Source organism: Triplophysa rosa, linkage group LG13 (assembly GCF_024868665.1).
Source record: "Triplophysa rosa linkage group LG13, Trosa_1v2, whole genome shotgun sequence".
NCBI classification, from domain to species: domain Eukaryota; kingdom Metazoa; phylum Chordata; class Actinopteri; order Cypriniformes; family Nemacheilidae; genus Triplophysa; species Triplophysa rosa.
In genome coordinates, this window is record NC_079902.1 from 5,587,975 (window position 1) to 5,610,726 (window position 22,752).

Below are 22,752 nucleotides of genomic sequence, written 5' to 3' on the forward strand. Positions count from 1 at the left end.
AGCTCAGGAGTCTTCTGTTTGGGGGAATGGTCATTCTTTTCATGAACTTTTGGTAGCAGAAATGACAAATTTCACGGAAATTCACAATGTAATATTTTTGCTAAGAACGAAATGACTGTAATGGTGACTTGAAAGGGTGTAGGAACCGTGAATTATCTGTCAAATCTGAGTTCTGTGTGTGACGTCTCTTCTGAAACTACAGAAAAGACACTTTGAGTTCTCAGTTTTTTGTTCGGGAGACGTTGAAGACTAAAGCAGAACCTCTGTGTGCTTTTCATTCAATCTCGTTGCGATTTGGATGAAACAACAGAGATATTACAGAGCTCTCTGGTGTAATTTTTCTCTCCTGTGGGAAGGTAGCACTCAGCTAGAAGAGATGAAACATTCCTGCCACACTGCTCTTAACTACACGGACACACATGCCCTCCGCGCTACCAAGAGCCATTAGCAAGCTGAGAAAAAGCTCTCTCTGCAGACCTTTTATAATTGAAGACTTTCCAATCTAGCCGAGAAAGAGCTCTCGTGTCTGCCCTTAGCATCCATAAAGCGGGAGCTTTGTTTGAGATTTACAAAACAGACTCCCGGCCCCCTAATAATTGGATCCAGGCAATTATCTCCGGAGACATTGTCCATTATCGCAAGTTACATCCTTTCTGTCATAAATCGGCGTGACGATGTATAGGCCCAGTCATGAATACAAAGTACAGGGATTGATTGCCAGTGTTACAAGAGCGCAGTGGCAGGCGTGTAATGAATCCCGGGTGTCCACTCGCCTCGTATTGAAAGGCTCACTTGAAAACAAATGGACTCGGCTCCTGAGGTGCCGGGAGAGGCAAGTGGTCAGTAAATCTATTTTACACTCCTATGGAGATGAGATATGCTCTTATTGTTTGTGCTTGTCTGCGAAGTTGGGTTTTAGGAAGTAGGCGTAATGTTGTTTAGTAGCATTGATTAGTTTGCGTTTGAGAAATGAGATCGGAGAGTTCAAGATAGCCTTTATGAGAACGTACCGATAAATCAGGATGAAAAACACGACGTAGAGAAAATTAACAGAAAAACAGGTCGCCGTACTTCTTCATACTTCTTCGTCCCAATTCATATGTGTCATGAGGTTGGAATTATATGTCATTTCTGTGGCTGTAAATCTACTCTCTCTACTCATTGTTTGCCTCACATAGCTTGATAAAAGCCGACTTACTTCAGACTAATGGCTTTATTTCCAGCTCAGATTATATCTGATTTTCTATATGACTTTATGAGCTGTTTACAAAAGCTTTGAAGCTTTGAAAATGAACTCGGCCTGTTTTATTAGCGTAATTCGCTACGTCGCTTATGCCGCGTTCTTACCCCCTTTGCTTCACAGATGGACAAGTTCGGCAAAGCTGTGAATTACGCCGACGGCGCACTCTCGTTCATCGAATGCGGTAACGCCATGGAACGAGACCCATTAGAGGCCAAGTCACCCTACACTATGTACTCAGAAACAGTCGAGCTCATCAGGTCAGTATCCCTCTGCCTCCCTAATGGAAGTAGAGAAGATCATAGGACATTTCATAATTAAAATGCAAAAGATGAAGGTCATTACCGCCGACCATGAGCGGTTCTAAATGAGTAGTAGATTTCGTTTTATTGACGTCAGAGGCAGTGAAAATAGATGAACCTTGAAGAGATTAAACCTTTATTGAAGGCTTGATCGAAATATATAGTGTCAGAGAGAATTATGGGTACTCACATACAATTTGCATACCGTAGGTGAGGGCTTGAGCTTAACCTGGGCCAATGTGTCTAGTGGAGTCACTGGCCATTCGGTGGCTTTACTTTAACCAAAATCTGCCCTGCAAAAAGTGGCAAATAAAGGTGTTAAAACATGTTATTTAAACACGAAGATGTGAGTTTACACACCATTTCATTATGTTCATTGTTACTAGCTTTAAGCTACAGTTATTCAGTCAAGAGCAAATGATCTTTCTTTACAAGGCAAAGCCCTAATACACAGATCTCGCAGATTTTCAAAAATGTAGACATGAATATAGATGACTTGATTCAAAGATGAGTCTAAAATATAAACATTCTGATATAAAGTATGCCTGCATTACACTCAACTACAGTAACTTTAGATCGGATCATCTTCCAAATGCAGAATTGTCTAACCCATGTATTTTTGTAACATTTAAGGTATGCGATGAGATTAAAGAACTTCACCAGTCATTCCGCCACAGTAGCTGAGAAGAAGCTTGCTGTAATGTGGTAAGTTCACCTGAACACATTTTGCAAACCTCTCGATTTGATATATTGATATTTATAGGAAAATATATATCGTCGCTGTCCTTCCGAAACCTCGTATGTCCAAATTTGCTGTTTTTCAGGAAATGGAAAAAGCACTGTACTTGTTAAATTATTAAATGCTTGACAAGCACTTTTTAATACTTGTTATTGGTTAGATATTTGCAAAATTTAGTGACAAACATAAAGGGTGAATAATAATAATGATTTATGGCAAAAAATGGAGATATGAGGTTTCAGAAAGACAGGAGCGATATATGTTTTTAATGATCCATTGAGTATGTTTACATGCACAGTCTTACTCCGATTATGCTTAATAAGCTGATAACAAGTGAGGTCATGTAAACTAGTAATACGGTTTTTCTTTATCGGGGAAAGGTCATAAACGGCGTAAGCAAAACCCGCTCGGCAGTAGACATGTGCCGATATTCGGTAATGCGATTAACCGCGGTAATGGAGTCGCGCGATGTTATTATCGCGGGCACTTTCAAATACCGCGAAAATATATAGATCAGCATTTTGATTTTTAGAACGCGTATTTGTTTATTTTTCATCAACCGGATAAAAGTACACTTCGTGTATGCTGCGTAGAAATGCGCACTCTGATCTAAACAATCCCATTCCCCATGTGGAGATGCCTACGCGTGTGTGTGTGCGCTGCTGAGCAAAAGACGCGTGCGCACTCTGATGTAAACAGTACCACACCGAGAGGAAGCATGGCGAAAGGAGGAACTAGAGCTGTAATCGGGCCTTAAAAGTTAGGCCCGACAGTGCCCGAGCCCGACAGAATTCGGCCCGAGCCCGACAAGTACATTTTGATTGACAGCTTTTTAAAAGCCCGAACCCGTTTACAGCCCGACATTAGGCTATTCAAATGTGCGCACGCACACAGCTTTTTGTCAAGAATGAGTCATTTATACATGTTTTAACATAATTTATTAATGACTAACGTAGGCTATAGGCCACTTGGATGTTGGAACAAAGAAATAAATAAGTCCTCTGTAACATCATAACATCTCACATATCCCACTGGCTCATTATTCTCATTATGCACATGGTCAAAACTTTTCCACACCTCAGACTTTGCTTTAGTTGCTGGTGCAACCAAAACGTAATCGCCAGAGGCAAGCCTCCGTTTCACCTCCTCAGCCAAACCGTTCTCACTCCCGACTCGTCACATATTTACGCTCGGTCAGCGCCCCACGGCGTCACATTTGAACGCGCAGAGTACCCCTTTGGCGTTGTTTTTCGATGAACAGGGAACTGCGTTGCTGTTTTCTAAATGCTCCAGACCGAGATGCGTGCAATTCTTAGCATTTCATAATTATTTATGGTTTTAATATTTTGTAGCACCTAACCCCAACCTCACCCTAAACCTAACCCTAACCACTTCTCAGCCATATAAAACACAACACGCGAATAAAAGTACAGTCACAGGTATTTATTACACAAACTGACCAAAAGCATTACAAAATTAAACAAACAACTTGTTTCGCATACCTTTTTGCAACAAAGCCTTACGATAACATTACAATGGAGATGCCGTGCGTGTCCGTGAATACATGAACTTGGCTGAGGCTCCCATTCAAAATATAAACCGGAACAGCTAGATGCAGTCGGTTGCGGGAGCCAATACCGTTTCACGTTCAAAGCCAACGAAATGACGCGATCGGACACGAGCCACGGGAAAGCCAATGGCATCGAAGCTGACGTAACTTCCTCTGGCGGCAAATTTTGAACGTAGTTCTTCACTGGATTTGAGATTTACGGCGGACGGTGATCGCTTTCGCATCTGTTCCTCATACAAATCGATCGTTTCGCGTTGGTACCCTTGGAATATCTGTATTTTTGAACGACATTGTGACTGCTTGTATTATGTGTTTTATATTACAATAAATAAACTGTTTTAAACATTCAATAAACATTACTTGCTCAAACTGTCTGAATAGTGTCATGTAAATGCAATTATCCTGGCCATTACACTTAAATTAAACCCCGAAACATCATCATTGCAAATTATATCTAATATACATTTTCATAATGACGGTGAAATTCGCGTGCCCTTAACGTCGAAAAACGACGTCAAAGGAGTACCCTGCGCTTTCAAAAGTGATGCCGAAGGGCGCTGACCGAGCATAAATATGTGACGAGTCGGGAGTGAGAATGTGTTGCAACCCTCAGCATCCATTTTTGCATCTTTGTCGCGCTAATCGGAACGCATTACATGACCGCTCATTTACCGCGCAAGCCCGAGCCCGGCCCGAGCCCGTGTAAGATGATAGAAATTTAGCCCGAACCCGACCGAACCCGTCGGGTCACGTCGGGTTCGGGCAAAGATCTTCAGCTCTAGGAGGAACGCTGCCGACGATTTGTCCCCCTTATAAAAGGGTGAAGTCTGAGGTTTGGAAATATTTTGGGTTAAAAGTAAGCCGAGTAATGAAATTTGACAGTGTGGCAGAATAATTATTTTAATTATACGTTGATGGAACGCAATAGTCATACACTGTCACAAAGTGCGAGTGAATTTGCTGTTTATAAATGTTTAGCTTGCTATAATAAACACACTGGCTTGGCTTGTTATTCAAACAATAATAATAATAATATGAATTGTAGTACTAGCGTTGTACAGACATAAGTATATTTAAAAGCAGTTAACAAAAGTTGTTCTTTTGCAGTTTGCACTTTATTCTGTTTGAATAAACTCAATTCATACATCATGTGTGTTGTTTTATTTATATTTATTTGTATTTAAATGTTTGAGGTTCTCTTTATTATTTAAAATAAAGTTGTTATCAAGAGGAAAACACTGAAGTTCGTTTATATTTTCAACCTGCATTTCTCATAGAATTGATCACTGCGATAATACCGTTTACCGCGACGAAACCTTAATCAATTATCGCAGCATGGAAATTTGATACCGGCACATGCCTGCTCGGCAGAGGTAGTTTTTTTCCCATTACTCCGGTTTCACGCTGCATGTAAACGCCTTTACCGGTTTTCTCCCAGTTTTGTTTATGTGCGCATGTCTGACAGCGCAATAGTAAAAGTCTCAAACGGAAGTAACAGCAAAATAACGCATAAAAGTCCGCTCCGAATCATGCAGTTGATGTAGAAACGTCAAAATGAAAAACTACTGTTGCTTATACAGGTAATGCCGACATGAGGAGAGATATAAAATACAGCTTCTGACCGATTTCCCGCAGCCTTTTTCATTAGACAGACTATCGATGGTGACGTCACTGCACGCGAGAAGCCTGACAAGCTTCAAACTTTCACGTAAACACGTTTTTTTTGCATAGCTAGTTTATTGATATGCATGTAAACACGTGAAAACGGGTTTCTTTTATAAGCTGATTTTTGAGAGATATACGTTTATTTTGTGCATGTAAACGAAAGCAGTTCGGTGCATTGCAGCCTCTGACAGCACATCCGTATACTGTTCGTAAACCGTCTAATGTATTTTGTGCTGTATATAAAAAAGGCAAGAGCTTTTCCAAACTCGCATACAAAGGGTTTGAAACATGATTTGGATTTAATTATTGTTACTTATGATTTGGAATGACTGATCCACAAACCAGTCGCAGATTTACTCACTTCAGATTGTCACATGTCAATCAAATGGCCCCTTTTTTTCTAAATGACCATTCTTGAACAAAAAACCCTGCAATGTGCACCAGACGTTATGTATACAACCAATACTGCCATTGTCAGTCTGATGCATTGTGTTTGAGGAAAGATGACTTCAACATTTTTCGCAACACATACGAAGAACGCCATGTGGACTTCCACTCAAATTGAATTAGCACGTCTGAAATGCATGAATTGCTCTAATAACCCAACGGATGTAGTTATTTTGGAGAAATGGCATGCGCGTTAGTGCTTTCTCGAGGGTGGTATTATAAAACTTCCCCGCGAACCATCGGAAGCTAAATCCAGCGCTTTGCGCCGGCAGCCGGTTAAATCTCCTCTCAGCCATCGCTCTTCGACAATCATCCGTATCTGCAAGGAAGCTTTAAAACACTGCTAAAGTGCTTAATCAGCTTAGAGTGGATCATTATTCCTGTATTTCATTAAGCTATTAGAGGATAATGAAAGATTTCCACATGGTGACGGTGGAAACATATTCTCGGCCAGATAAAAGCCTCCCGCGCTCTGACTGCCTGTCACGCCGGCGCAGCTTGTTTATTTTGAATGTCAAGGTTAGTTTTGCGCTTATAGCGGGATGACAGTCATCAGCTCGGATTGGAATTCATTTGCCAGTCTCTCTGGCTTGTTGTTAATGAAAGCTGTCTAGCAGCCGTAAGGGATTTTCAAAGACGGCGCCATTTATGATTTATGAACCCGGGTCGACGACATAATAGTGTTTTGCGGATATTAAATGCATTTTAAGAGCGTTGTGAAAATATGTTTAGCCTCTGGCTTGAGATGTTAGAGCAATATAACCTTTATATTCTGACCTCTGATGAAAAAAGGTGTTGCATGCCTAATAAAGACACATCAACAGATAAACAGATAAAGACATGTTGTAAAAGGGTTTGACCTCCTTGAGCTTGGACCGACACTTTGCTTATATATTTATGTGATTTCAATAGTCTGGATGTGTCATAAGTGTGAGAAAGCTAGTTTTGGTTTCATGTGGCGGTGCATATGTCCCAAGCATCTGGTGTCTCGCAGGCATACCGTTGAAAGGTCAATCACCCCATGATGCTGGCTGTATTTCCCCCGCTGGCCATACTGCTTGTTATCATGTTGTTTGTGTTGTTGTTGTTGCTTCTGTCAACTACGTATGTACATTTCCATGGACTACAATATGGATATTGTAGCCCCTGATGACTTAAAGGACTAGTTCGCCCCCCCCTAAAAAAATCATGATTTTCTCACCCTCAAGTTGTTCCAAACCTCTATTCATTTATTTGTTATGTATAACATAAAAGAAGATATTTTAAAGGATGTTGGAAACTAAACAGTTCTGGGGCACCATTGACTACCATAGTACTTTTTTCCTACTATAGTAATCAATAGTGCCCCAGAACACAACAAACAAAATGTAAAAAGGCTTGAAAGAACCTGAGGGATGATGACAGATTTTTTTGGGGGGGGCGAAGAAGAGTCCTTTAAAGGGATAGGTCACCCTATTATTATTTGTTTATTTTATATTTATATTTTCTTATTATTATTTTTGGTTGTGATTTATTTACCCTCATGTCATTCAAAACCTGTATGTGACTCTTTCTTCTGTGGAACACAAAAGAAGATATTTTGAGAAATGTCTCAGTGGTTTTGTGTCCAGATGATGAAAGAGTTGTTATTTTTGGGTGAACTGTCCCTTTAATATAAAAGCGATGAAACACACTTTTGAAAGATTTGCTAGTTTAATTGTCCAGCATCCAGTGAAAACACAAGGTCTTTTTTCACATTTGCCTAAACATGTTCATTTATATTGAACAACAAAAAGTTTTGTTATATTTCTTTTTGTGCTAGCAATGACATGCTGAAAATGTTGACAATAAAAAAAGTATTTGTCTTTCTAAGACCATTTTCATAGCAATAATTCATCTTAAATAATTAAAATTGGACCATATTTGCATATTTTAGTAATATATCTTTATAAATATATAATGTGTGATCTGTATATCATGTCTTTTATGCAATCTTAAACATGTTTATTTAAAAGTAGTTTATATAATTGTTGTATTGTAACATTAGTTGTAATGTAATCTTTTCGTAATGCATTTTTGTAGTTTAAGAGTGAAAGTTTGTTTAAACTTTTTAAAGTTGTAGTGATTTTACGTCAATGTTTGTTGTTTTTTTCAGCAATCGTTGTTTGTCACTTCTGTATTTGCGAATGTTCAAACTGAAGAAGGATCACGCAATGAAGTATTCGCGCTCGCTGATGGAGTATTTCAAGGTAAGATTCCTGCGTCATCATTTCTTTACATCGAGCGCAAATGTAGTAAAATGTGACCAGAGGTCTCTGCAAAGCTCATTTCGCCTGTTTAATTTGACATGCTTAACTATCATGTTCCCATTCATTTTGCATGCCATTATTAAATTCAATTAGTTTCTTTCGCAAATGTCCAAATTATTACTATTAATTATTCGTTCTTTGTTAAATTGTAATATGATTATGATTATTACCTCTTAAATACCGTGTTTGCTGTTGGCAAATACATGTTTTCCTCTTCTAAGTAACTATGCACATTTTTCTTCCCTCAGAATTCTGCAAAAAGTTCCCAAGCACCGTCGCCGTGGGGAGCCAACGGAAAGTATGCATGTTTTCTCTCTTCATCCTTTTGTATTTATGCTCGCTTATAAAAAGATTCCATCTCGAGAGCAGCCCTCCTTAATCCCATTCCAGCCGGCAAGTGCCAAAGAACTGTGGTGTGAGATGTGAAACCTCAGTCATGGTTACTTGACATCAGTGAAAGGACATGGAGATATAAACTCTGGGAAGGCAGCATCTCGTCCATGTCAGCTCCATGGCAACCAAATTCCAATGGTTTTCCAAAGCTGGAGAGAGAGGCGCTGTGTGTGTGTCGCTATGTATGTCTGATCTGGCCTCTACCTGGACACTGCCCAGCTCCGCTGTTGGGCTGCCAACCCGCCGGTCGAAAGCAATTAGCCTCAGTGGCCAGGTCCCCTGTAGCCGCTACATTAGCAATAAAGAACCCTTTCTAATCCACCCGTACCTGTTATACGGCGATCAACACATCCATCCTGGCCCTTATCCTTTACCATCATGAATCTCTTGACTTTCTCCTCCCTTGGAGGGGGTTTATTTACTTTAGCGAAGCCTTGAAACCTGCTCGAATTGGGCCTTGCTGTTGACAGGGCGCGTAATTTAGCCGTCTGAGGGTTGAATGTGTTTTCATTTGTCAGTAGAGCTGGCCACTGAGCTGGAGTATTTGGGTAGCAACGTTAAAAAATAATTCAGAATGTTTTTGATGTTTATATGAGATTTCTCCATGGGAGGGGCTACTGGGGTTAACATACGAGCTGGTTAACCGGAGTCTGTTAAAGGGATAGTTCCCCATCATTATTCGTTTATTTTAGCTTTTTATATTGATATTTTCTTATTATTATTTTTGTTTGTGATTTATTCATCTCGTGTCATTCAAAACCTGTATGTGACTATTTCTTCTTCGGAACACAAAAGAAGATATTTTGAGAAATGTCTTTTGTGTCCATACAACTGAAGTCAATGGGGTCCAAGCGTTCTTCAGAATCTCTTCTTTTGTGTTCTGCAAAAGAAGGTCAAACATATTTTGAATGTTGTGAGGGTGAGTAAACTATTGACAGAATGTTTGGGGGACTATCCCTAACCCTGCTGGTACATGACAAAACTACACTGTCAGTGGACCAAAAAAACATATTTGACCTCTTACAACCATTTAAAAGTGGCTCTGTCTTCTGATAAAATAGCAGGCAACATAAAATTGGCTTTGTTTGTTTTTATTTTTGCCAGGTTTCTTCTTTTATTTTCTTAAAAGCTTGGAATGTGTTCCTTCTCTCAAGTAATGTCCTGACAAAACGTCTTTTCAAAATGCGTCTTTCGCTTTAGGGCACTTATACACTAGAGAAAGCTCTCACATAGCGTCAGATCTGTTTTGAGGTTGTGAAAAGGGACTTTCAAATCAAGCAGGAATACAGTAAAAGGGATTTCATAAACTCTCATCGATGCCTTGAAGTTGGCTTGCATGGCGACAAAAGTGTGCACAAAATGTTCTCAAGTATGGGTCACATGACACGTCATTCTATGATGTAGCACAAACTTACACGCCAAATCTGCCATTGTAATATTTCCATTTGCGTCATACAGTCAAGGTTTGGCTTTGTCTACAGAACCGACTGAACTGCATTATTCATGAGGTCTGATGTGAACATCTCTCTTCAGGAGCACAGGTACACCGTCTCCCATGTCCCTGAGCCCATCTCCCGTCAGGTCCGTCAGTAGTGGTGCCATGGGTTCGTCCTCCTCCTCTGGAAGTGTGGCTATTCCCCAACGCATCCACCACATGGCAGCCAGTCACGTCAACATCACCAACAACATCCTGCGCAGCTATGAACACTGGGAAACCGCTGACAAGCTGGCCCAGGAAAGTCAAGGTAAGATGGTATTACAATTGTTCGTTTTGCAATGTAATATTAAAGAGATTTTTGTGTGAAGGTTTGGCGGACAATTTATATTTTTCATATTTTCAATTTCATTCAATATTTTAATGCTTTTTGCCCTGACTATTTTTAACTGGAGTTATTTTTACTTGGGGAGATTTTTCTTTAAAACGTTCCAAAGTTTTTAGCTATAGGGACTTTAGAGGCTAAATGAGTTATTTGTCTATTTTTGGACTTATATCTCGCAATCGTTTTTATCAAGCAGTGAAGTGAAGGATTGCTTTCCCACATTGGTCCAAATCCCTCGCTTGCTGTTAAATCTCATTTGTCTTAGCTGTCGCATAGGACTGTTTTATATAAGAAATTCCCCTTTCACACTGGCAGTGTTATCAGTGACTCAACGTTTGATACGGACCACCAGAGAAATTGAAAAGCCACTATGCTAATTGCATCTGAGATGTGATGTGGCTTGTCATTTTCTCTCTTTTCTCTGGAGAAGACTAATTAAAACCCTCAGATGGCCTGTGTGTTGTGTGAGGTCTCCCCAGCCTTAATAAACTCTCTCTTCGGTGTCTTTTCAAGAAATGAGCACGAGTAAAGGCTGTTGGTTGCAAGCTTTGGTCAAAATGATAGTGGGATTAGCTCATTATGAAAGTCGCATCCTCGGGCATGAACAAGACTCCGTGGTCTGTTATTCTCATCCTTTTGTTCATTATACTCGATGATGTCGTCGCATCTCTTCAGGCTACTGATTCCTTTTTCAGTTAGATTTTTAATTTAGTTCATTTAGAAAAGGTGAAGAGTGGATTTTTCTGTTAAAATCGTTTTTATACTAATGTGCAGGGACAAATCGGCTCAGATGGGGAGAAAATGATGAATTAGAATTTTTATTTGGGGGTGAACTATCCTTTTAAGTCAAAATGTAAAAATGAATGAAATTGTGTAGAATGTACAGTAAATACGGTGTCTCTATGTATATTACTGTCTATTTCGTATATGTAGTTTGTAAAGATTTCATGTTATTTGTGTGAAATGTAGTATTTAGTAAACTGTAGTTAAATAGATACTAGTCTTTTTGAGCCTCACTAAAGTAATTATTAAAGTATACTACAGTTTAATATAGTTCCTACAGAGTAGACATGGGCCGGTTTCAAGGTATACTGAGGGTTTGAAAGAGTCAGGGTTTCAAAACACTAACATTTTCTGTGATACCGCTTCTAAGGTATGAGCTGTGTTTACACAAAATTAATGAAATCATTCAATTGTGTAATTCAATGTTGGATGTTTACATTTAATGTATAGTATAAAATATATATTTTTTAAAGAATATTGTAATTTAAAGGCTTTATTTTTAGGCAGCGGCTATTTACACTAAGTGAAAATAGCGACAGATGCTATTTCAGTTTTTCAGTTTTTTTATTATATTTATAAAAATTATTAAAATGATGGCAACTTATTGAGATATTAAAGCCCTATACCTACCCCTAACCTTACCCTAAACCTAAAGTTTATGAATAAAAATGAATTTTAAGTCTTAAATCAATTTTATTGAAAACAAATGCCTTTATGATCTGTAAAGTAATAAAAAAGGTTAAAGAAGGTTTTCAGCGGGATTAGAATCCCGGTCTCCCATGCCGCGTACACTTTATACCACTCGAATCGCTGTTTAAAATGGCATCAATCTTACACTTTCTCTATTCCAATCACATATTGGTGGGCGGAGCTAGTGTAAATTGTCTCTGCCAACAAGGCGGCCTATTTGTACTCAGTGTAAATAGACACTTTATTATAAACGTTATTTTTACCTGACACACATGTTCTACGTATATGTTGCTTAAAAATTAAATGCATTGCGTCCAGTTGAAAAGTAGTCGTTTGCACTTGCAGACATTTGAAAATAAAGCATTTTAGTGTTGTAATTGCAATATTGCAATACTGTGAAATTGTGGTATTTTTAAGGTTATCATACCATCAAAATCTCATACCGGCCCATGCCTATGACAGAGTTAAGAATTACTATAATTAATATACGTATTACAATATACCACAGTTTTCCACAGTGCATACTATAGTATACTACGGTATTTTTTTATGTGGAATACCACAAAATCGGGTAATCAAGTTCTGGTGAAGATAAGATGTTAATAAATATATTGTATTAACAAATGCAAATAATATAAGTGTGTAACATAAGCTACATAGTCAGTTCACAAATCTTTTGCAGTATAATTCATTAATATGTTTAATGTAGCCACAGTTTGGGAAGCACTGTTACAGTATATGCCGTTGTCAGCAGTCGTAGCTAAAACCAAAATTCATTCAAAAGTCTCAATCCAAAATATTACAATCTCTCTCTCTGTGTGTGTTTCTGTCTTCCTCTCTTGGACTTGGTGTGGGTTTGATAGAGTTCTTTCAGGAGCTGGACTCAGTAATGGAACCATTGACGCAGCACAGCAGCATGACAGAACTGGTGCGCTACGTACGCCAAGGATTGCACTGGCTCCGGCTGGAGGCCCATTTGTTATAGTGCTGGCGCTTCCACTGTGCCCTTTCTCTCTCGCTGTCATTCTCTCTCTCACTCTCTTTCCCACCGGTCATCACTACCTCCACCGTCTTCGCCATCAACAACCCTCCGGTTCCGAGGGTAGTCCACAGTTAACCACTAGCGAGTCTCAGAACTGTGAGTTACTCCCGGGAGGATGTCCCATCCTTGCGAGGAGTGCATCGGGAACGTCGCAGAACACCACAGACAGGAGAACAAGGGGGGACGTACCTGGAATTGCCGAGTTGTAGCGCTACAAAAGTCCGAACGCATCGACTACATGGAGAGGTTCCAAAAGTAGCAGTGAGCAAGTCAACCAAGTGACAGAAAACCCAACTTGTAGCCTCCGTTTTGTGGGTTAGCTTTGTTTGGCTAGTTAAGCCAGAAATATACTAATGCAAGTACGCAAACGCAGAGTGTCACCTAACTTTAACCAATAAAATTTGACCCAACACAGAAAAAAATACTCATAGAAGAAGAACGTTTATCGTTATGTCTGATGTCAGAGACATCAGACAGAGAGCGTTTGCGTACCTGTTTGCTGTATGTTTCGGGCCGAAGTTCAAACGCACAGCAGTTAGGCTATATTTCCTTAAAAATGATCTGTTAACATATCTCATTCCAGATTTATTCAACACCATCTCATGTGTCTTTTTGAAATCCATCAGGCTTTTGTAATGACTGTAAGAAGCGGCTACACTAGTCAAATCGGTTCTCTCGGATGTTGCCGTCGTTCTGTTGTACCGCACTATGACAGCTGCCATGCGTACGATAGGCTTGTTGCTTTCTGCCGTTCGGAGACTGATGAGCGATTTTCCTGTGCAATTCTTTTCTACATATGCACATATGACAGATTGATACTTCCGTAAGCGGCATCGGAGACCCTTTTTTCCAATATGTACCATAATGACTGTGTTGTATATGACAGCTACTTTAACTGTTCGGTGTTTGTTCAATCTTGCATGTTAATGCGGAGAGCTCGAGGTAGAACTGAGAGACATGGGCGCGTTTCACGAGCACTGCGACGAATCGATGTGTTTTGTGCACGTTTTTTTTGCTTTTCATCGACTTGATCACGTTTAACATTAGGTTGTTATCTATGGAGAGTTTATTAGCGCTTGTATTTTAACATTGCGTTTTTCTATTTCCAGAGACGCTCCCGAACGAAACGAGCGTTTTTGGACTTTGAACTTTTTTAAGATCAAATGTTCATTTCTCATGCATAAACTCTTTCGCGGTGCATTTAATGTTAAATCTGAGAAATGTTTCTCTGCGCAGGTCTTATCGTGAGTGTAGGTGTTCGAGAATGCGTGTGCGTGGAGCAGATTTTGGGTTCATTGTATTGCATATAGCTTCACGCGTCTGTCGATCTATCACGTGAATGTCAGACTGCGAGAGTGACAGAGAGGATGTATGTGTGTGAAATGGACGTTTCACTAAGATTACTCAAAAGTGCCTGCGTATCCAATGGAAATTTATTAGAGTCTATATTTAAGAATGAATCTGAATGATTTTCCATACCATATTGGTATAGCCAATGTTTCTGTTTTCATAACATGATTATTTATTTATTTTCTTTGTAAAATGGTGTTATCTGTTTTGGCTTTAATGTTCAACTTTGTAAAAAGTGCATTTCAGAATTTCATTTTCTGCTCTGATGATGATAGAAAACGACCTGAAACACGTCTTACAGCAGTACTCTTTGCCGCTGAACATGCTTTCCTCATTAGCTCCTAACAAAAATTTCACATACCGTAGCGAGAAGTGCTTGCCGTTCAATAAATCGCTCGTTGTGCAATAGCACGGCAAGGATGATTAGCAATACTTAATGATAAATACTCCAATCATCCAGCAAGTATCATATCCTCCAAAGGAACCGCGAAACAAATAAATCAAAGCAAGTTTTTGTTGGAAGCCATTATTCCCTTTATGGACTTCCTTTGATGCAAGACAAAAAGTAGCTTTATGCAAGAAAATCACATTTTCTTTCCCATTATAATGTTACCAGCTGTTGTCTTACTTGTGTGGAGTCAGTTTCTAGAATTTGTTTGCCTTCTGCAGCATCTGCTGTCGTGCATGTTTGAGTCGTGCCAGTCTGGCGGTGAAATCTGTGCCCCTCTGGCAGCACTGACTCACGCTCAGTCAAGTAAACAACCTGTTCTGCCTATTAGATGCACCTCTAATGCCCTCGGTTTGTCTTGCTATGAAAAACAAAACATAAATATACTTTCTAAAACATTTCTCTGACTTCATACTGTATGCTGCTCCTAACTTGGGTATAAAGTTCATATGCTGAAACAATGCAATGTAATGAGGCACGGTGCCATAGGTGACACCAGCAGACGATATGTGTTTAGAGTAGTATACGGTACTGTAGATTTATAAACGATTTTCATTTGAAGGTGGAAACATTACTGATACATTCACTACAATGGTCACATATATTTATGTCTATTTATGAACTGCATCAAATATTCTGGAAAAGGATGTTGGGTGTGCATTTAATACAGACCAAACCAGACCATAATACATATTTACACCGTTATTATTCAGGGTTTAGTTTAGAAAGGCAACCGCAGGTCATTACTAAAAATAATAATATTTACAGATTATACAAATGTTATGCAGATGTATGATCAGATGTATGCAATTGATTTTCCAGTTCATACACTCTTCAAAATAAGGACGCTACAAGAACAAAGAACCAGTCAAAGGATCTTAAAAACATTTTTGTTTATACAATTATAACATTGTCTATAGAACCGTTTCTCAATACAAACAATATTTTGTGAAACGGAAAGGTTATGCGGGTGTTAAACAAAGCAATAAGCCCCAAGAGGCCGTGGTTTACAGGGATTTTATAATGGCCATTGTTTAGGATTGACGTGAAGCGTAATAAAATGACAGCAAATCAAATCCAAAAGTCTTGCTCCGCCAAACAATGTAGTTCCTCAGAAATGACAAAGCGGTTGCCAAGCAACACAGATACAGCAACATATTGGCTCAGTGATACTAATGTAATGCGGTCAGCTGTATGTTTCTGGGAATTTTACAACGGCTTAGAACACAACACAACCAATCAGAATCAAGGACCAGAACTAACCATTTTATAATGTTCTGTGTGGAACCGTTTTATGGTTCTTGGCATCGATAAGCACCTTTATTTTCTAAGAGTGTTGCATTCATTGGGCTAAAAGAGGAACTTTATTTTACAGAAAAGAAACATTACTGCACATTCACACTTCCGTGGCCCAAACTTGACTTCCTGTACACATCTGCAAACAAGCCAAAGAAAAGTAAATTACATTAGCTAGCGAGTTAAAGGCATGTCTAGCCAGTATTATTTTGGGTCGCCAGTTACTTGGTTACACGGCCCATTCAACAAATTGTTTATTTATTCAAATTAATATACAATAAAATTCAACAAATTGCTTATTTAATACAATTATTATACAATAAAATAGTAATATAAATGAAATATAAATAGTTTTATTATTAGCCACTAGCCAGACCGATCAACAAACACTCACCGGACGTTAACTTGGGGGCAGGCGCATGTGCCCGATGAAACCGTCTACAATACATAAAAATATGATACAATTGTTTAACTTGTTTTGATGAGTTGAAGTGTTAAAAATGTTGAAATTACGTTTATTTACCGTGTATGGGTTGGGGCTGTTACGTCATAATTACACGGTTACAAAATAATTACAAAGAGTGTATTAGCAAAATAGGACTCATAAAGTTTTCAGAATTTTTGAAACTTGAGTAAAAGGTATAACAAATATAGTTGTTGTTTCTCATATTGGCCTTTTGAGCGTGTCATGTGTAGTTGCATTGTAACGTACCCATTTAAGCCAACCGTTTGAAACATATGATCATTTAACCAGGGCTATAACCATAGCCATTCCCAAAGACATTTGCTTCAATTCCATTCAGACCTCTTTCCTCAAAGCTCGAAGGTGTTTATTTTGAAATAATGGCAATGCGGTTAGCAATTAACCCGACTCGCTTTCCGACGTAGCATAAGGTCCCTTTGATTCGTTGTGTTTCTCAATAGGCTTTAGTACGGTGGAAAAAGCCTATCAGGAAGAACAATCTCCAATTAAAGCGGGCTCAGCTGGAGGCTTTTTTATTTGCTCTGCGAATTATACATGTAAATAGCTGTTTGTTACCACGAAACACCACATCATGTTAGTCAATTAAAGATCGTCCAATTCCCACGCTGATGAAGAGTCGGCCTGTACCGTGCTGTACATTGGAAAAGGCTCCTCGGAACACAAAACGTCAAATAAATAGGCTTGATTCGTATTGAACATGAGCACTTCTCTGTTTATATGATTAAAACATCACCAAAAGCAGAATAAACTGTAAGTTGAGTAAACTAAGGCCGTAATATTGCCGTATTAATTCAATTGCACGTTACCAAGTCAGTTTCTAACGTCATCAGAGATTTCTATATTAAATACCTTATTTCAATGCCTTGTTACCAATGTAGACTGTAAAGAATCAAAGAGCATTTATTCACAGTCTCGTCCAGTTTGTGTTTCTCTGTGCAGTATCGAGTTGTGCTCTATGATTTGTCTTTTTGAGATCGTAATCATATCAAGGCATTGCATTTGACCCCGAACCATCCACAGCTTTGAATCAATGAAAATATGCAACATCTCATCACTTCCAAGCGTATCAGCTTTTTTTCTTTTAAACGTCTGGTTTTTGAATCCGAGTGGACAGCATAGTAACACAACGATGGATTTACTCAACAAGGCAATACTTCTTATTTAAAGTGGATTGTTGGAAGCCATCGAAGTAACCAAATGAAGGCAATGAGGTGCGTTTTGAAAAGATGCATACACTTCGGCTTGTAGGGGTGACTATACTGGCCAAATCTAAAACTGAAATTGGAGCGACGTCCCAAAGAGCAGTTAATCTCAATTGAGCCTTATGGGAAATGATGTCATTTCCTTTTCCTGTGGTTTCAGCAGCCATCATACTGTTATTTAAGAAAAGTTCCAAGGTTTCGATAAAATATGCAAACCGTTTTATGTGGATAAAAATAATGGCAAAGACAAAAGTTTCATACGAGTTTTGATGCTGCATGACTCTTTCTACAAGCAACAGTGTTATAATCAAAGTTGCATTGAATTAATAATCGATTTCAGAGACGTCAGTATTGTTATATGTTGTAGACATATTTAAACAGAAAGCAGTTCTGTGAAACTTGCGCTTTATAGAAATGCCTCAATGCTACCTATTGCCTAAAAGGATGTTGGCTTGAGAATGAGACGGATTTCTACTTCGAGTAAAAAGCCTTTATCTTATGAAGGTACTGGCTGTGAAGGACGGACAAAGTTGTACACATTAATTGCAATGACAGAAGATTTCAATGTTCTGGCATGCTGTAGATCTGTAGGTTTTTCGGTTCGGTTCCGTTGTTATTTTTGTACAGAGCAGGTAACCTGCAATGCTTTGAATTTATACATTGTATAGTTGTATGGATTCATTTTCAAATGCGTTATGTTTCGAAAAAACCTTCCTGCCTGGTTAGCTTTGTATTTCAAATGTGTTGCACAAGTCCAGCGAATTTTTTTATTCTTCTTTTTTGGCTATTGTATGTTTATTTTATAATAAAACTGTCAAACGTATTGAACAAAATTGAGATGTAGTTATGTTGTTTTTAAATGTTTAATGTCTGTATAAAAATGATGAATAAAAATGGTATGAGCCAAATTAAAAAAAGGTTTCAAAGAATTTCTGACCAAGACATCGTTGATTTGGGGTTTCTATTTGTTAAAGAAGCGTAAAATAAAAATGATGTCATTTTTTACTCATGTTTAAGTTCCAAACCCCTATGACTTTTTATAGCACGTAAATAAAGGAGATGTGATGAAGTATCTTAGGGATGATAGCAATGAAAGTAATGGTCACATGGGCTTTAAAGGTCCATTGTTTGAAATTTAGCAGCATCTGGTGGAAATGTTGAGAATTGCCACCAACGGCTCACTCCACCCCTCCACTACGGTGGCTGACACAGGACTAATATATCGTATTATTTATTAAACGCGCTCTGTAGAGCAATTTGTCCGTTTAGGGCTACTGTAGAAACAACATGATGAATATGCCCTTTTCACATGACGTCACGCATCTTCCTTTCTACCGCGAAGCAGTGTATCATTACTTCCGCTAGCACTCCAGTTCATAATGTGGCGGTAATGCACCTATAAGCTGATTTGCCAACCGCCAGTAAAACTCAAGAAGAAGAAGTTACTTCCGCTAGCGCCTCAGAATGGAGTTTACCAAGTGGCTTGCACATCTGCCACAAATACGTCTAGTTGATGTACAACGTCTTGCAGACACATTTTTGCTAACGACAAGATCAAAGCTAGAGAAAGGATACAAATTCTTCGTTGAACAGTACCTGTTTGATTATGAAGTTAAGTGTTTTGTTTTCTTTTTGTGTTAGCGAAGGTGCTAGGATAAGTACTTGAATACGTGTTCTGTCCGTTTTTTTTCTCACTGTTGTTAAATTCCAGCGCGACGGCAAAACGGAAGTTCTTCTTCTTCTTCTTGTTTGTTGCAAGACGGATGTTTTGATACACTGCTTTGCGAAAAGGCGGAAGTTAAGTGACGTCATTGTGAAAAGGGCGTATTCCATAAAAGGAGATATGTAGATAGAAATAGCTCATTCTATAAGGTAATAAAACATAAGGTCTTTATACACCTCTGAAGACAGTTACGTATATTATATTGCAATTCTGTCAATAGATCCTTCTTTTATATCAAATGGTAAAATAGTAAATAATTTTCTTCCAGCATGCATTGTGTATGGACATGAGACACTATTCGGTCTGAAAACTGACCACATTATCCTTAAATCACATGAGTAAATGTAAATTTGTTTTCCTGGACAGACCCATTGAACTGAAAAATAGGCCATGATGCAACGGCTTTGTTGTCGCTTGTGAAATGTCGGAGGAGGAACCTTGAATTTATCATAAAGTAAATTCCAGTGATTATCTACATGACATGTTTTCATTTAAATGAGATTGTGTTTACTGGGCCTCATAACGTTCTGCATGAATATAATGCCTTCTTATTTCTTCCTCACTGAGAGGATCTGCTTGCTCAGGCATGTCTTGTTAATTTACGACCTTCTTCGTGTGCGGCAAAACACAAGTATTCCGTAGCCATATTATAACGCACCTAATACAACAACGTAAAGATTTATCTCGTATGCATTTTAGCCATGGGTCCCTCCCATGAAGTAATGATGCAAATGATGTGTCAAAAAGACTTGTATTTACTGAACGTGAGCTGTTCATTTCTGCCTGGCACTGAGCCAGCTCCTTGACACTTATGATTTATTGATTTAATTGCCTAAGGTAACCATGCAATAAAACCATTGCTAAGATAAATTTCCATGGCGCTGTGCACAATCAAGGTAATTTTTCAGACACGGGGGCTACATGTCTTCAGGTTACAGGTGCAGATTTATAAGCCAGAGCCCCTCGTTACCAGGGGATAGCTTTAGTGGTGAAAGGTGTAATAGTTTTCTGAGGAATAGCTTACTGAGCCGGCCGCGTCCTAACTGACAGTTTTAATGTCAAACTGAATTTATAACATGACCACGAGCTGATTGTGTTTCTCTTTAGGATGGAGAACTAGGCGTGGATGGGACGTTTTTAAGGCTTTGCAAATGTAATCAATTAATGATTGATGAATTGCACTCACATGCATTTTTTGTAGTCATTGACATTCTTATTAGTAGCATTAGCATCTTTTTGTGCAATATTATTCATATTCGTATTATTACTATTATTATCATTAGCATTACTAGCATCATTAGCATTATTAGTATAAGCACTGTTGCATTAGCATTTCTGCATTCTTTATAATTGGGTCCATTTTTTCATCAACCCTTCGTCAATTTCCATTTTCAAGACTAAATCAAAGCTTGACCATCTTTCAGAAGAGCGGCAGGTGCAACCAATCAATCCCAATTGTTTCACTCCATTGCCCAAAGGATCCCATAACAATGTAGAGTAACTGTCATAAAGATTTCACACGTCACGGTTGTGTGTTAGTGTTAAATCGTTTTTTATGTATCTCTTTGAGAATTTAAACACTTTTGATGTGTGATATTAAAATCATGTAGCGAAAATATGAGGTACATTGTTTTACATTTTTGTCTTAGGAGAGATATCCCATTAATCCCATTTCCTGTTGTTGTTGGTGGTGGTGGTGATTTGCTGAACAAGATTTCGTTTTTTTTTTTTTCAAATCAAACTATGATCATTAACTATGTCTAATTGTCATAATTGTTTTTTTTTATCTTAAAATCATTTAATTTTACAATTAAGTTCTTTAATAGAAATGTCTTACAGTTATACTTTTCCTTTTCTTTCCCGTCATGCCGTTGATTTAAGTGTGTTAGTTCCTTAATGGAATGATTCTTGATTAAAACCTGATCCTGGTGTGAAGAGAACATCACATTTATAATTGCCTGCTTGTTACATTCCCTCAGACTGTGATGTGCGGAGGGGAGGGCACAATTTATTACATTTTACTGAAATCTCTTAGTTGAGCAATTAGTGAGGGTGTAAATGTGATGGACCTTTTTTGTGGCGCGCTGTTGAACAAATTGACAGAGATTATGGCATTCCCCACTTATTCCACGTTTGAAGAGTATGTATACAGCTTTAAACAGAAGGAGTTCTTTTCATCTATAAAGCTAACTCCATTAAACCTTCACATGAACTATAATGCAATGACTGAAAAATAAAAATAGCTTGTCGAACTTGTGTTTGCTAAAACGGCTTGTTTGAATTTACAGAAATGAAATTTGTGAACTATAGGAGCAAATTTATAAACAAATGTATAATCTCATAGACATTAGTACTTAAGTATCTTTCACTTCTTTATTTGCCTTTTTACACAATACAGCTCAGCACTAAACAGTTAACTGATAGTACTTCAGTGTGGTCCAACAGAGCACATCGGTCCATTTAAACAGACTTGGCCAGAAATAAGCTCTTGTTAAAGGTTTGTTCTCTATCCTGCTATCTGACACCATGGCCCAGGTTGCTCTTGACAATCTGTCATGGAGCGGAAAGCCAGGAAAATTCAAGTGCAGTTTCAGGACAGAACAACACATCTCAGCCTGTGCTAATACAATGAGTGAAGTGTCCTTATTAAATCCAGCAAAACATAGCAGGCTATATGCAGTTTCTGTATTTGGTGTTTTTGTTCAGAATAGAATGTAAGATAGATGTGTAAGCAAAATTCACAGGCTATTTACAATTTTGTAATCTTAAGTATAAAACTTGTTATGAATGCTGATTTTTTTTACTGTAAATGCAATCATTTTACTACAGTAGGACAGTTCACTTTTGTTTTGTTGCACTTGCATACATTTCAGTGTAACTGCAATAGTCATTCACATAATTTGTGCTTTATATATGCAGTATTATACAATGTGTAATATTTGGGGTCACCTGCTTGTAATCACACAATGCATTTGTTTTGTTATTGCTATTGCGAAGACTTGTCGAACACGTGACGTGTGTAACATCTGATTGAGAATCTTTGTGTTGCAGTAATACGATGGCTTTGCAATTGATTGCAAACAATTATAAACAAGCACTCTCTTTCAGATTTGTTTCATTGACATTCGAGTGCGGTGGGAGGAATCCTGACTGTCTGTTAACAGGAAGCAGATCAACACGCTCTACTGACAACACGTCTGTCACAATACAAACAGCTTCCACCGTAGATCAACCAGGCGGCCTGACTTATAAAGGACGCCACTATCGCCT

The 22,752-nt window shown here is 38.4% G+C and overlaps 1 protein-coding gene across 1 annotated transcript in view; it reads left to right on the forward strand.

Moving 5' to 3' along the window:
* aff2 (AF4/FMR2 family, member 2) overlaps positions 1–18,671 on the forward strand; it is a 199,441-nt gene extending 180,770 nt beyond the window's left edge. Inside the window, exons 16-21 of the mRNA XM_057349347.1 lie at positions 1,364–1,500; positions 2,176–2,247; positions 8,098–8,191; positions 8,500–8,549; positions 10,178–10,389; positions 12,801–18,671. Of these exons, the coding sequence (XP_057205330.1) occupies positions 1,364–1,500; positions 2,176–2,247; positions 8,098–8,191; positions 8,500–8,549; positions 10,178–10,389; positions 12,801–12,922 (687 nt within the window). The 3' untranslated portion in view covers positions 12,923–18,671. The remainder of the gene's footprint in view (positions 1–1,363; positions 1,501–2,175; positions 2,248–8,097; positions 8,192–8,499; positions 8,550–10,177; positions 10,390–12,800) is intronic.
* The last annotated feature ends 4,081 nt before the right edge of the window (positions 18,672–22,752 follow it).